This window comes from Oncorhynchus clarkii, chromosome 17 (genome assembly GCF_045791955.1).
Source record: "Oncorhynchus clarkii lewisi isolate Uvic-CL-2024 chromosome 17, UVic_Ocla_1.0, whole genome shotgun sequence".
In the NCBI taxonomy this organism is placed as follows: domain Eukaryota; kingdom Metazoa; phylum Chordata; class Actinopteri; order Salmoniformes; family Salmonidae; genus Oncorhynchus; species Oncorhynchus clarkii.
The window spans coordinates 2558362-2573912 of NC_092163.1; the positions used below are offsets into that span (position 1 = coordinate 2558362).

The 15551-nt window shown below is 40.1% G+C and overlaps 1 protein-coding gene across 1 annotated transcript; it reads right to left on the bottom strand.

The window, feature by feature from the left end:
• Positions 1-5854: 5854 nt before the first annotated feature.
• On the bottom strand, positions 5855-10556 carry LOC139370082 (zinc finger protein 436-like). Its single transcript, XM_071109398.1, has 3 exons — positions 9737-10556; positions 6886-7017; positions 5855-6717 (listed from the first exon to the last, which is right to left on the bottom strand). Exons 1-3 carry the CDS (start codon positions 10554-10556, stop codon positions 5855-5857), a joined length of 1815 nt encoding a protein of 604 aa, XP_070965499.1.
• Positions 10557-15551: the final 4995 nt, after the last annotated feature.

Consider the following 15551-nt stretch of genomic DNA (forward strand, 5'->3'; position numbering starts at 1 on the left):
CTAGCTAGCTAGCTATTTAGCATTAGCGACTAGCCTACTGCTGGGCTAACTTAATACCAAACCAGATAGCTGATAACGTAAATATGAAATTAAATTGATTAACTAGTAAATAAATATACAGTGTGTTTAAAACACCAAGGTTCATATAAAAATGGTATTAAGAGCTTCAATGTTTCGGTTCTATGTTTGCTAGTACAGAGGTTGTTGAAGAAGAATCCCGTCCACTAGATTATACGTCACGCAAGAAAAATTACCTTAAAGACTCACATCGCCATCTGTTGACTGGAGTGGGTAACGCAGATTGCCCAATAAACCCTTGCTCACCAGAATGTCATCCATCGACAATGCTTCAATCTAATTGACCTCGGTAAAATTCTCTGTAATCTCTGCTTCTTTCGCAGATCAAAGACGTTTAGAGACTTGAGAGAATATACAATAAAAAAATAAATATTTTCTGTGCAACATTTCCAAATGTCATCAGTTTGGTCGGTTTTAAGGAAACAGAAAGCTGTGAAAACGACCAAACATGTTTCTGATAAGATTACAGTTCGGCTGGGATGCATATTGTATGTGGTTGAAATACATTGTTGTCTAGGTCACTGATTAGTAAGGAACTCCCCTCACCTGGTTGGCTAGGTCACTGATTAGTAAGGAATTCCCCTCACCTGGTTGTCTAGGGCTTAATTGAAAAGAAAAATCAGAAATTCTGGAGCCCTATTTTGACAGTAAAATATAACAAAAAATAACCTAATTGTCAAGCCAAAATTCATGACAATCACTGAATGAGCTTTCATATCAATATTTTCTGAATCATGCATTCCTGCGTTGACTTGTTAGATGTAAAACGTATTTATTAAATACCATCTCGGTATTTAATAGCTGTTAAGCAGGGGTCACCAGGGGGTCACCAGAGTTTCATGCATTTAAAAAAATGCCTTCTCTAAAATAATTTAATGCATTTTCTTTGTCATTTTACACAACTGGAGACATTAGAATGATATTTTTTTTAATACCACACAAAATAAAGAAGTTCCCACTGGGGAAATAGTTTTATTCAGTTAGCACATACACGGGAGAAATGCCTTTCCAATGTTCCCACTGGGGAAATAGTTTTATTCAGTTAGCACACACACAGGAGAAATGCCTTTCCAATGTACTGCTCCCACATGGTGTACCAATAACCATCTGGGTTTATACTACTCCTACATGATGTAATAACCAGCTGGGTCTATACTGCTCCTACATGATGTAACAATAACCATCTGGGTCTATACTGCTCCTACATGATGTAATAACCAGCTGGGTCTATACTGCTCCTACATGATGTAACAATAACCATCTGGGTCTATACTGCTCCTACATGATGTAATAACCAGCTGGGTCTATACTGCTCCTACATGATGTAACAATAACCATCTGGGTTTATACTGCTCCTACATGATGTAATAACCAGCTGGGTCTATACTGCTCCTACATGATGTAACAATAACCATCTGGGTCTATACTGCTCCTACATGATGTAATAACCAGCTGGGTCTATACTGCTCCTACATGGTGTAATAACCATCTGGGTCTATACTGCTCCTACATGATATACCAATAACCAGCTGGGTCTATACTGCTCCTACATGGTGTACCAATAACCAGCTGGGTCTATACTGCTCCCACATGGTGTACCAATAACCAGCTGGGTCTATACTGCTCCTACATGGTGTATCAATAACCATCTGGGTCTATACTGCTCCTACATGATGTACCAATAACCAGCTGGGTCTATACTGCTCCTACATGATGTACCAATAACCAGCTGGGTCTATACTGCTCCTACATGGTGTATCAATAACCAGCTGGGTCTATACTGCTCCTACATGGTGTATCAATAACCAGCTGGGTCTATACTGCTCCTACATGATGTAATAACCATCTGGGTCTATACTGCTCCTACATGATGTACCAATAACCAGCTGGGTCTATACTGCTCCTACATGATGTACCAATAACCAGCTGGGTCTATACTGCTCCTACATGGTGTACCAATAACCATCTGGGTCTATACTGCTCCTACATGGTGTATCAATAACCAGCTGGGTCTATACTGCTCCTACATGGTGTATCAATAACCAGCTGGGTCTATACTGCTCCTACATGATGTACCAATAACCAGCTGGGTCTATACTGCTCCTACATGGTGTATCAATAACCAGCTGGGTCTATACTGCTCCTACATGATGTAATAACCATCTGGGTCTATACTGCTCCTACATGGTGTACCAATAACCATCTGGGTCTATACTGCTCCTACATGATGTACCAATAACCAGCTGGGTCTATACTGCTCCTACATGGTGTACCAATAACCAGCTGGGTCTATACTGCTCCTACATGATGTACCAATAACCAGCTGGGTCTATACTGCTCCTACATGGTGTACCAATAACCATCTGGGTCTATACTGCTCCTACATGATGTACCAATAACCAGCTGGGTCTATACTGCTCCTACATGATGTACCAATAACCAGCTGGGTCTATACTGCTCCTACATGGTGTATCAATAACCAGCTGGGTCTATACTGCTCCTACATGGTGTATCAATAACCAGCTGGGTCTATACTGCTCCTACATGGTGTATCAATAACCAGCTGGGTCTATACTGCTCCTACATGATGTACCAATAACCATCTGGGTCTATACTGCTCCTACATGGTGTATCAATAACCAGCTGGGTCTATACTGCTCCTACATGGTGTATCAATAACCAGCTGGGTCTATACTGCTCCTACATGATGTAATAATAACCATCTGGGTCTATACTGCTCCTACATGATGTACCAATAACCATCTGGGTCTATACTGCTCCTACATGGTGTATCAATAACCAGCTGGGTCTATACTGCTCCTACATGGTGTATCAATAACCAGCTGGGTCTATACTGCTCCTACATGGTGTATCAATAACCAGCTGGGTCTATACTGCTCCTACATGGTGTACCAATAACCATCTGGGTCTATACTGCTCCTACATGGTGTACCAATAACCAGCTGGGTCTATACTACTCCTACATGATGGAACAATAACCATCTGGGTCTATACTGCTCCTACATGATGTAATAACCATCTGGGTCTATACTGCTCCTACATGATGTAATAACCATCTGGGTCTATACTGCTCCTACATGATGTAATAACCATCTGGGTCTATACTGCTCCTCCAAAAACATTAAATAGATGTAGATGTAGAATGAATGTCCACTAATGACTAACACAGTTAAACAAATACTCATTTAGACTTTTATTCAGATATAAATGTTGCAAAGTCATTACATTTTCAGCTTGATGTCTGCTACACAAATTAACTCAATGAAATGGAACTAAATTCGAGAGTTTTCAAGATTAAAATCAATAAACACATTTTATTCATCTGGAAAATATCCAAATCTTACAATAAACATCTAAGTGTTTATACATGAAGACAATCAATCAAAACTCATAATTAAAAACATGTCTTGAGAAGAAAAAACAACAAATGAAGGCATATTTTTGAGTAAGCTTTCATACATACAAACCAAAAAAACACAAATTCTTAGTAAAAAAATATCAAATATACAGTTGAAGTCAGAAGTTTCCATACACCTCAGCCAAATACATTCAACTCAGTTTTTCCACAATTCCTGACATTTAATCCTGGTAAAAATCCCCTGTCTGAGGTCAGTTAGGATCACCACTTTATTGTTAGAATGTGAAATGTCATAATAATAGTAGAGAGAATGATTTATTTCAGCTTTTATTTCATTCATATTTCATTCATCACATTCCAAGTGGGTCAGAAGATTACATACACTCAATTAGTATTTGGTAGCATTGCCTTCAAATTGGATAACTTGGGTCAAACGTTTCGGGTAGCCTTCCACAAGCTTCCCACAACAAGTTTGGCGAATTTTGGCCCATTCCTCCTGACAGAGCTGGTGTAACTGAGTCAGGTTTGTACAGGCCTCATTGCTCACACATGCTTGTTCAGTTCAGCCCACACATTTTCTGTAGAATTGAGGTCAGGGCTTTGTGATAGCCACTCCAATACCTTGACTTTGCTGTCCTTAAGCCATTTTGTCACAACTTTGGAAGTATGCTTGGGGTCATTGTCCATTCGGAAGACCCGTTTGCGACCAAGCTTTAACTTCCTGACTGATGTCTTGAGATGTTGCTTCAATATATCCACATCATTTTCTTACCTCATGATGCCATCTATTTTGTGAAGTGCATCAGTCCCTCCTGCAGCAAAGCACCCCCACAACATGATGCTGCCACCCCCGTGCTTCACGGTTGGGATGGTGTTCTTCGGCTTGCAAGCATCTCCCTTTTTCCTCCAAACATAACGTTGGTCATTATGGCCAAACAGTTCTATTTTTGTTTCATCAGACCAGAGGACGTTTCTCCAAAAATTACGATCTTTGTCCCCATGTGCAGTTGCAAACCGTAGTCTGGCTTTTTTATGGCGGTTTTGGAGCAGTGGCTTCTTCCTTGCTGAGCGGCCTTTCAGGTTATGTCGATATAGGACTTGTTTTACTGTGGATGTGGATACTTTTGTACCTGTTTCCTCCAGTATCTTCACATGGTCCTTTGATGTTGTTCTGTGATTGATTTGCACTTTTTACACCAAAGTACGTTCATCTCTAGGAGACGGAACGCGTCTCCTTCCTGAGCGGTATGATGGCTGCGTGGTTCCATGGTGTTTATACTTGCGTAATATTGTTTGTGCAGATGAATGTGGTACCTTCAGGCGTTAGGAAATTGCTCCCAAGGATGAACCAGACTTGTGGAGGTCTACAATGTTTTTTTCTGAGGTCTTGGCTGATTTATTTAGATTTTCCCATGATGTCAAGCAAAGAGGCACTGAGTTTGAAGGTAGGCCTTGAAATACATCCACAGGTATACCTCCAATTGACTCAAATGATGTCAACTAGCCTATCAGAAGCTTCTAAAGCCATGACAACATTTTCTGGAATTTTCCAAGCTGTTTAAAGGCACAGTCAACTTAGTGTAAACTTCTGACCCACTGGAATTGTGATACAGTGAATTATAAGTTAAATAATCTGTCTATAAACAATTGTTGAAAAAATGACTTGTGTCATGCACAAAGTAGATGTCCTAACTGACTTGCCAAAACTATAGTTTGTTAACAAGATATTTGTGGAGTGGTTGAAAAACGAGTTTTAATGATTCCAACCTAAGTGTATGTAAACTTCTGACTTCAACTGTATACAGTATCAGTCAAAGATGTTGACACACCTACTCATTCAAGGGTTTTTCTTTATGTTCTACTATTTTCTACATTGTAGAATTATAGTAAAGACATCAAAACTATGAAATAACACATATGGAATCATGTAGTAACCAAAAAAAGTGTTAAACAAATCAAAATATATGATATATTTGAGATTCTTCAAAGTAGCCACCCTTTGCCTTGATGACAGATTTGCACACTCTTGGCATTCTCTCAACCAGCTTTTCCCCTCATCGATCTACACACAAAAAAATATATTACATTTACAAAAATATTCAGACCCTTTACTCAGTACTTTGTTGAAGTACATTTGGCAGTGATTACAGCCTCGAGTCTTCTTGGGTGTGACGCTACAAGTTTGGCACACCTGTACTTGGGGAGTTTCTCCTATTCTTCACTGCAGATCCTCTCAAGCTCTGCCAGTAAAAATAAAGAAAATCCTTGAATGAGTAGGTGTGTCCAAACGTTTGACTGGTACTGTATGTCAACACACAGCCTCTCTATTCTCTCATGTGATTGCAGGTCCTCTTACTGGGAAAATGTCTTTCCACAATGAGAACATTGGAGAGGCTTCTATCCTGTGTGTGTTCCTTCATGCCTTTTCAGGTTCACTAACTGGGTAAAACTCTTTCCACATTGGGAGCATTGGAAAGGCTTCTCTCCTGTGTGTATTCTCTTATGCATTTTCAAGTTCCCTAAGCAGGTAAAACTTTTTCCACACTGGGAACATTGGAAAGGCTTATCTCCTGTGTGTGTCCGCTCATGTGATTTCAGGTCCCCTTGCTGGGTAAAGCTCTTTCCACAGTCTAAGCAGTGGTAGGGCTTCTCCCCTGTGTGTGTTCTCAGATGCCTATTCAGGTTCCCTAACCGGGTAAAACTCTTTCCACACTGAGAACATTGGAAATGCCTCTCTGATAAGTGTGTTTTCTCATGTGATTTCAGGTCACGTGATGAGAAAAATGTATTTCCACACTGGGAGCATTGATATGGCTTCTCTCCAGTGTGTGTTCTTTCATGCCTTTTCAGGTTCACTAACTGGGTAAAACGCTTACCACACAAGGAGCAGTGGAAAGGCTTCTCTCCTGTGTGTGTTCCTTCATGCCTTTTCAGGTTCACTAACTGGGTAAAACTCTTTCCACATTTGGAGCATTGGAAAGGCTTCTCCCCTGTGTGTGTCAACTCATGCTTCTTCAGTGTCACTAAATAGGTAAACCTTTTTCCACACAGGGAGCAGTGGAAAGGCTTCTCTCCTGTGTGTATTCTCTCATGCATTTTCAAGTTCCCTAACCAGGTAAAACTCTTTCCACACAGGGAGCAGTGGAAAGGCTTCTCCCCTGTGTGTGTTCTCAAATGCATATTCAGATTCCCTGACCGGGTAAAACTCTTTCCACACTGAGAGCATTGGAATGGCCTCTCTCCTAAGTGTGTTCTCTCATGTGATTTAAGGACCCCTGATGAGTAAAAGAAAAAATCGCACTGGGAGCATTGATATGGCATCTCTCCAGTGTGTTTTCTTGCATGCACTTTAAGATGGCCTGAGTGTCTAAAACTCTTTCCACACTGGGAGCAGTAGAAAGGGTTCTCTCCTGTGTGTGTTTTCTTATGTTCTTTCAGGTGCCCTAACCTGATAAATCTCTTTCCACACTGGGAGCAGTCATGTGGTCTTACTGGTTTGGATGTCTTTGGGGCTGCTTCTTCTGAAGGACTCTTTCCGCTGTGAGAGTCTGGTCTCTCTTCTGTCAAAGACAAACATAGTATTCGGTTAAAATGAGACCTGAATGAAACCTCCACATGATAAAACTGTCTTCCTATGAGGTTTAATCTAGACTAGATCCCTCAATAAAAGAGCAGAGCACGTTATCACAGAGTGGCTGTAGTGCTTTGTTGGCAAATAAAAACACTATTACATTTAAGGTGGGTTTCACCAACATGGGTTAACTCAAACTGGGTTAAATCAAGGTTTTAATATGTCATCTTCTTGCACCAAACTTAAAACCTAGATTTGAAGTAATCCTAGATATATGTAATCCTGCTAGACTAACTTTAATTTGGAATTTTAATCCAAGATCAAATGTAATCTTGTTGCTCCATTGTTTTAAAAGTTTCATTTAAACTGCTACAGATTGAAGAAGTTTAAAGGAATCAAATGTCCATGCATGTGCTTTATTTTAGGTGCGATACACAATGTTAGCTCCTGTGGCTTATCCGTGAATGTACAATTCAACTAGCCAGCTAACTCATTAACATTTTTTTAAATCATTAGCCCGAAGTGAAAGCTCACTTTGCTAGATATCTAGTAAGCTAGCAATGACCCATGCTGGTTTGTTTCCAAAGAAAAATAATTAGAACATGTTGCTATGGTGAATCCATTGACACGTGTCACTAACCATAGTTTAGTTGATTTAAACTTACATGAACTAATCCAGGGTGAAAATTAAGTGGTGCAACACATCTCTGATTAATTATAAATCTAGATGTATAAACTTTAGATTAGGTTGCTCTGGATAATAGCATCTGCTAAAAAAATGTATATGAGGAGACTTTGTACAGTCGGCTAAAAACAGTGGCGAGTAGACAGACCTATGGTATTTTTTTCCTCCAACCCACGTAGGCCTACCTAGCGAAATGATCTCACATTAGCCCCTTTTCAGCATTGTCTTTAAAACACTCCTGAGTCCATTTCCACAGTCCAGCGGAAAACTAATTAGCATTTTTTTTTAAATCCCCATAAAAATGTGTTTAAACTAGATACTGGATCTTAATGGTGTTTAATCAGGATGGCTCCTGACAAAACATGAAAGGCTACATTGATTTATTGACCACATCAAATTGGCTAGCTAGCTAGCTAATAACAGATCACGTCAGTATGGCTAACTACCTAAGCTAATAACATATCATGTCAATATGTAATAACAGTTTACGTCAATGTGGCTAGTTAACAAGCTAATAACAGATCACGTCAGTATGGCTAGTTAACTAGCTAACTTTCAGGGGATAAACTAGATGGCTATATTTGCTTGCCATCTATAGTGGTGATGACAGTTGGTCTGACTGACAACTTTACCAGAAGGAGGACTTGCCGATGTCAAACTCTTTCCAAAAGCCTAATCTCTGATGAAGCAAGCTAAACGACACGTGGTTTGCTTAGCTAATGGTTCTGGCTGCCCTCGCGTATCTGAAAATACATGATCCATCGATGTTTACTGATCATGAAAAGCATGCAGTTCCTTGTTGTATAACTCTGATAGAGATACATGTGTAATAATCAGAAATGTGTAGTTATGACTATGAGCTTAAAAGAGGATGATGATATTTAAACCAAATAGTTTCAAACATTTATTTAACAATCCCCTGAAAACGGCACGTAGATGTCAAGGGTTTTAGTGGAGCTGAGGTCTCCTTACCCCTCAGCAGCCAAATGGAACGATCAGCACCGTATTGTGACGTTTTATTGATCACGACCTATTAAATTACCAGAGAGGCTATTTCATAAACCCTCAAAGCTCCAGATTTATATTGAATCAGTCCGTCTTGCCTTATAGGCCTGACTCAAATATTAGGGACCTAATAACACCATAGAGATTTCAATCAGATCAGTCCGTCTTACCTTATAGGCCTGACTCAAATATTAGGGACCTAATAACACCATAGAGATTTTAAAATCAAATAATATAGAGCTTCAAATCATGTTTGTTTTAAAAAATAATAATAATGTTCTCATGGGATGTTGAGTTGAGACTGAACAAAGAACTACAAAAATAGATATTCAGAGATGTTTTGGCTTAAATGGGAAAATATATATCCAAAATAGGAGCATTAGATCCATTGTTAACGTTTTGTGAATGGCCCCTAGCCCTGGATCATGATTCAGTTCTATTACATTACACATAAGAGTCATTTGATCATGATTCAGTTCCATGACATTACACATAAGAGTCATTTGATCATGATTCAGTTCCATGACATTACACATAAGAGTCATTTGATCATGACTCAGTTCCATTACATTACACATAAGAGTCATTTGATCATGACTCAGTTCCATTACATTACACATAAGAGTCATTTGATCATGACTCAGTTTCATTACATTACACATAAAGCGTCATTTGCTCATGACTCAGTTCCATTACATTACACATAAGAGTCATTTGATTATGACTCAGTTCCATGACATTACACATAAGAGTAATTTGATCATGATTCAGTTCCATTACATTACACACAAGAGTCATTTGATCATGACTCAGTTCCATTACATTAACAGAGCATGTCCTTGGACTGTAAGGAGTAACAGACTGCTTTAGTTCATTATTGGGCTAGGTTGCCCCCAGTCTTTCTAGCTTTAACAATTCCTACAGAATATAATTATTAAAGTGTATAACTTCAGTAGAATACCCCTCTAAAACCACACAACTGCAGACTTTATTCCTTTGTTTTTAAGACAATACTCACTGGTGTTAATCAGATCTCCAGTCTCCTCCTCTTCAACCTCCCCCCTGAAAGCTTCTTCCTCATCTTTCACTGTTACATCATCTTCTTTTTTCAATGTGATATCTTTCTCCTCCTCTTCATTCAATGTGATATCTTTCTCCTCCTCTTCATTCAATGTGATATCTTTCTCCTCCTCTTCATTCAATGTGATATCTTTCTCCTCCTCTTCATTCAATGTGATATCTTTCTCCTCCTCTTCATTCAATGTGATATCTTTCTCCTCCTCTTTTTCTTCATTCAATGTGATAGCTTTCTCCTCCTCTTCATTCAATGTGATATCTTTCTCCTCCTCTTCATTCAATGTGATATCTTTCTCCTCCTCTTCATTCAATGTGATATCTTTCTCTTCTTCTTCTTTCATTCCAAAAGCTTCTTTCTCCTCTTCATTCAATGTGATAGCTTTCTCCTCCTCTTCTTCTTTTAATGTGATAGCTTTCATCTCCTCTTCTTCTTTCAATGTGATATCTTTCTCTTCATTCAATGTGATATCTTTCTCTTCATTCAATGTGATATCTCTCTCTTCATTCAATGTGATATCTTTCTCTTCTTTTAATGTGAAATCTTTCTCTTCATTCAATGTGATAGCCTTCTCGTCTTCTTCTTTCAATGTGATATATTTCTCCTCTTCTTCTGTCATTCCAAAAGCTTCTTTATCTTCTTCTTTGACTGTGACAGTCATCTCCTCCTCTTCCTCTTTCACGACAATGTTCAGTCCCAGAGCTTCTTTCTCCGACCAGCAGACCTCTTCTTTAGCAGGGGGGAAGTAGCTTTTTGAGCTCATGGTCTGGGATGTTAGCTAGCTAATAAGCATTACTGAAAGGGAACGGGGGATACCTAGTCAGTTGTACAACTGAATGACTTCAACTGAAATGTGTCTTCCGCATTTAATCGACATCCACGTCTTTTGCGCCCGGGGAACAGTGGGTTAACTGTCTTGCTCAGGGGCAGAACTGCGATTAGCCTATAGTGCTAGTGCTATCTTAACCAGAGTTGACTAACAACGTCAATATGAAATGAATCAACGTTATACGCAGACAGTGTGTTTAAAACGCTGAGGTTAATACCTATATAATGGTCCAAAGAGCTCCAATGTTTTGGTTTTATGTTTGCTAGTAAGCTACGGAGGTGGTTGAATCAGTAGCCATGTTTAAAAAAGTAAGCACCCGGTCCACTAGATTATACGTCACGCAAGAAGCATCACTTGAAATACACCCATCGCCATCTGCTGACTGGAGTGAGTAACGCAGTTTAGGAAAAATATTCACTACATTGTTTATTCTGGCAAATAATGTCATAACAAGTAATTTCATAACAACCAGATGACATGTGTTCTCTTACTTCTTACAGATATGCTTTCCTCTATGCAGATTAGACCTGAAAGGGATTCAACAAAGCAAGAACAATTAGATATTTAGCTAACTTGCCTAATTATTATGGAGGGGATGGGGGATGGGGGGGGGGGGGGGGGGGGGTGTATGTTTAAATATATTTTTCCTTATTATTATTGAGCCTTGTGAAGCTATCAATTACACTTTGTATGTTGTATCAATACACCCAGTCACCACAAAATACAGGCTTCCTTCCTAACTCAACTGCCAGAGAGAAAGGAAACCACTCATGGATTTCACCATGAGTCCAATGGTGACTTTAAAACAGTTAGAGTTTAATGGCTGTGATGGGAGAAGGATGAATCAACAACATTGGAGTTACTCCCCAATACTAACCGAAATGACAGAGTGAAAAGAAGGAAGCCTGTACAGAATAAATAATATTCCAAAACATGCATGCTGTTTGCAATAAGGCACTAAAGTAATACTGCAAAACAATATGGAAAATAAATTAACATTTTATATTTTGGGCAAATCCAACACATCACTCAGTAACACGCTGGCCGCATCATGTTATGGGTATGCGTGTCATAGGCAAGGACTAGGGAGTTTTTTAGGATAAAAAGAATAGGAATAGAGCTAAGCACAGGCAAAATCCTAGAGGAAAACATTGTTCCGTCTGCTTTCCAACAGACACTGGGAGACAAATCCACATTTTAGAAGGATAATAACAGCCAAATATACACTGGAGTTACTTACCAAGAAACACTGGAGTTACTTACCAAGAAACACTGGAGTTACTTACCAAGAAACACTGGAGTTACTTACCAAGACACACTGGAGTTACTTACCAAGACACACAGGTGTAATCGCTGCCAAAGGTGATTCTATCATTTATTGATTGAGGGGGTTGAATACTTATCTAATCAAGACATTTATTGATTGAGGGGGTTGAATACTCATCTAATCAAGACATTTATTGATTGAGGGGGTTGAATACTTATCTAATCAAGACATTTATTGATTGAGGGGGTTGAATACTTATCTAATCAAGACATTTATTTTTTTCTCTTCCACTTTGACATTACAGAGTATTTCGTTGAAAACTAAAAAGACAATTAAATAAATGTTTATCCCACTTTGTAACACAACAACATGTGGAAAAAGTCAAGGGGTGTGAATACTTGCTGAAGACACTGTATGTGATATGCAAAATCTCTTTCCACACTCTTCCCTGGTGATAGTTCAGGGTAAATATTTTTGGGGAGAAAGATATATTTCTCTGCTGTGTGGATTCTTTCAAGGCTTATCTCCTGTGTGTGTCAACTCATGTGTTTTCAGGCTCCATAACTCCATAATAAAATGATTTCTCTGGGAACATTGGAAAGTCTTCTCTTATGTCTTCTCTTATGTTTATTCTCTTATGTGATTTCAGGCCCCCTAATGGTTAAACTCTTTTCACACTGGGAGTGGTGGTTTCGTCTAGCTGGTTTGGATGTCTCTGGCTGGGGTTTCACTGAGTCTGGTCTTTCTCCTGCCAAAGACAAACAGTGTTTGTTTAGACAGAAAGACCTGAATGGAAACTCTACATGATCCCTCCCGTAAATGTTTGCATTTTATGTGTTTTCTGAGTGAGGGGGATGCTGTAAATCAAGAGGCATGCTGTAAATCAAGAGGCATGCTGTAAATCAAGAGGCTTGCTGTAAATCAAGAGGCATGCTGTAAATCAAGAGGCATGCTGTAAATCAAGAGGCTTGCTGTAAATCAAGAGGCATGCTGTAAATCAAGAGGCATGCTGTAAATCATGAGGCTTGCTGTAAATCATGAGGCATGCTGTAAATCAAGAGGCATGCTGTAAATCAAGAGGCATGCTGTAAATCATGAGGCTTGCTGTAAATCATGAGGCATGCTGTAAATAGTGAGGCATGCTGTAAATCAAGAGGCATGCTGTAAATCAAGAGACATGCTGTAAATCAAGAGGCTTGCTGTAAATCAAAGCCCTCACACTGTAAGACCCTCTTTTATATATTAGCTGGTCATGTTGGCAATAGAATAAGTTGTCAATAGTGGCCCACCTGATTACGATTTCATAATGGAATTTTTGTTGGGATTCCGTAAACAACAGATACTGTGTGTTTGTGGGGACGTAGGGCTGTGTTCCAAACAGAAAACTACAACCTTTCAGTTCCTCAACGGCACAACTAGGAGAGCTCCAAAAAGCTCAATTTCACGGTTGAAGGCTCTTTCCTTGAGTCATAAAAGTGCAATGGAATGACTTAGGAACTGTGCACAGTTTAGAGAAGTGTGTGGCCACTTGGAGACAACAGGTAGACCTGTCAATCAAACGCTTGCAGTCTAGTTTTTATTTTTTTAACGTTGCACCTACCCCCCCCCCCCCCCAAAATGTTCAGGAATATTATTATGCTACTGACTGGTATCCACAGTATTTCAGAGGTTGTTATTGACAAATGCTGCAAAAAACTAGAGTAAATGTAAAAGGCACACGAAATCACCAGTGTTGAGTCGTCACCTCTCTAATGTTAGGATTCAGTCTTGTGTCAGGGGAAGTGTTGAGTCGTCACCTCTCTAATGTTAGGATTCAGTCTTGTGTCAGGGGAAGTGTTGAGTCCTCACTACTCTAATGTTAGGATTCAGTCTTGTGTCAGGGGAAGTGTTGAGTCCTCACCTCTCTAATGTTAGGATTCAGTCTTGTGTCAGGGGAAGTGTTGAGTCCTCACCTCTCTAATGTTTGGATTCAGTCTTGTGTCAGGGGAAGTGTTGAGTCCTCACCTCTCTAATGTTTGGATTCAGTCTTGTGTCAGGGGAAGTGTTGAGTCCTCACCTCTCTAATGTTTGGATTCAGTCTTGTGTCAGGGGAAGTGTTGAGTCCTCACCTCTCTAATGTTTGGATTCAGTCTTGTGTCAGGGGAGGTGTTGAGTCCTCACCTCTCTAATGTTAGGATTCAGTCTTGTGTCAGGGGAAGTGTTGAGTCCTCACTTCTAATGTTTGGATTCAGTCTTGTGTCAGGGGCAGTGTTGAGTCCTCACCTCTCTAATGTTAGGATTCAGTCTTGTGTCAGGGGAAGTGTTGAGTCGTCACCTCTCTAATGTTAGGATTCAGTCTTGTGTCAGGGGAAGTGTTGAGTCCTCACTACTCTAATGTTAGGATTCAGTCTTGTGTCAGGGGAAGTGTTGAGTCCTCACCTCTCTAATGTTAGGATTCAGTCTTGTGTCAGGGGAAGTGTTGAGTCCTCACCTCTCTAATGTTTGGATTCAGTCTTGTGTCAGGGGAAGTGTTGAGTCCTCACCTCTCTAATGTTTGGATTCAGTCTTGTGTCAGGGGAAGTGTTGAGTCCTCACCTCTCTAATGTTTGGATTCAGTCTTGTGTCAGGGGAGGTGTTGAGTCCTCACCTCTCTAATGTTAGGATTCAGTCTTGTGTCAGGGGAAGTGTTGAGTCCTCACTTCTAATGTTTGGATTCAGTCTTGTGTCAGGGGCAGTGTTGAGTCCTCACCTCTCTAATGTTAGGATTCAGTCTTGTGTCAGGGGAAGTGTTGAGTCCTCACTACTCTAATGTTAGGATTCAGTCTTGTGTCAGGGGAAGTGTTGAGTCCTCACCTCTCTAATGTTCGGATTCAGTCTTGTGTCAGGGGAAGTGTTGAGTCCTCACCTCTCTAATGTTTGGATTCAGTCTTGTGTCAGGGGAAGCGTTGAGTCCTCACTACTCTAATGTTAGGATTCAGTCTTGTGTCAGGGGAAGTGTTGAGTCCTCACTACTCTAATGTTAGGATTCAGTCTTGTGTCAGGGGAAGTGTTGAGTCCTCACCTCTCTAATGTTTGGATTCAGTCTTGTGTCAGGGGAAGTGTTGAGTCCTCACTACTCTAATGTTAGGATTCAGTCTTGTGTCAGGGGAAGTGTTGAGTCCTCACCTCTCTAATGTTAGGATTCAGTCTTGTGTCAGGGGAAGTGTTGAGTCCTCACCTCTCTAATGTTAGGATTCAGTCTTGTGTCAGGGGAAGTGTTGAGTCCTCACTTCTAATGTTTGGATTCAGTCTTGTGTCAGGGGCAGTGTTGAGTCCTCACCTCTCTAATGTTAGGATTCAGTCTTGTGTCAGGGGAAGTGTTGAGTCCTCACTACTCTAATGTTAGGATTCAGTCTTGTGTCAGGGGAAGTGTTGAGTCCTCACTACTCTAATGTTAGGATTCAGTCTTGTGTCAGGGGAAGTGTTGAGTCCTCACCTCTCTAATGTTAGGATTCAGTCTTGTGTCAGGGGAAGTGTTGAGTCCTCACCTCTCTAATGTTAGGATTCAGTCTTGTGTCAGGGGAAGTGTTGAGTCCTCACCTCTCTAATGTTTGGATTCAGTCTTGTGTCAGGGGAAGTGTTGAGTCCTCACCTCTCTAATGTTTGGATTCAGTCTTGTGTCAGGGGAAGCGTAGAGTCCTTAC

Bases quoted from the DNA above. Each gene is read 5' to 3' on its own strand.
- LOC139370082 (XM_071109398.1), bottom strand. From the start codon at position 10,556: ATGAGCTCAAAAAGCTACTTCCCCCCTGCTAAAGAAGAGGTCTGCTGG. The intron at 7,018-9,736 runs GTGAGTATTGTC...TGTCTTTGACAG, and splicing joins TGGAGATCTGATTAACACCA to AAGAGAGACCAGACTCTCAC. The intron at 6,718-6,885 runs ATAAGAAAACAC...TCCTTAAATCAC, and splicing joins GTTAGGGCACCTGAAAGAAC to ATGAGAGAACACACTTAGGA.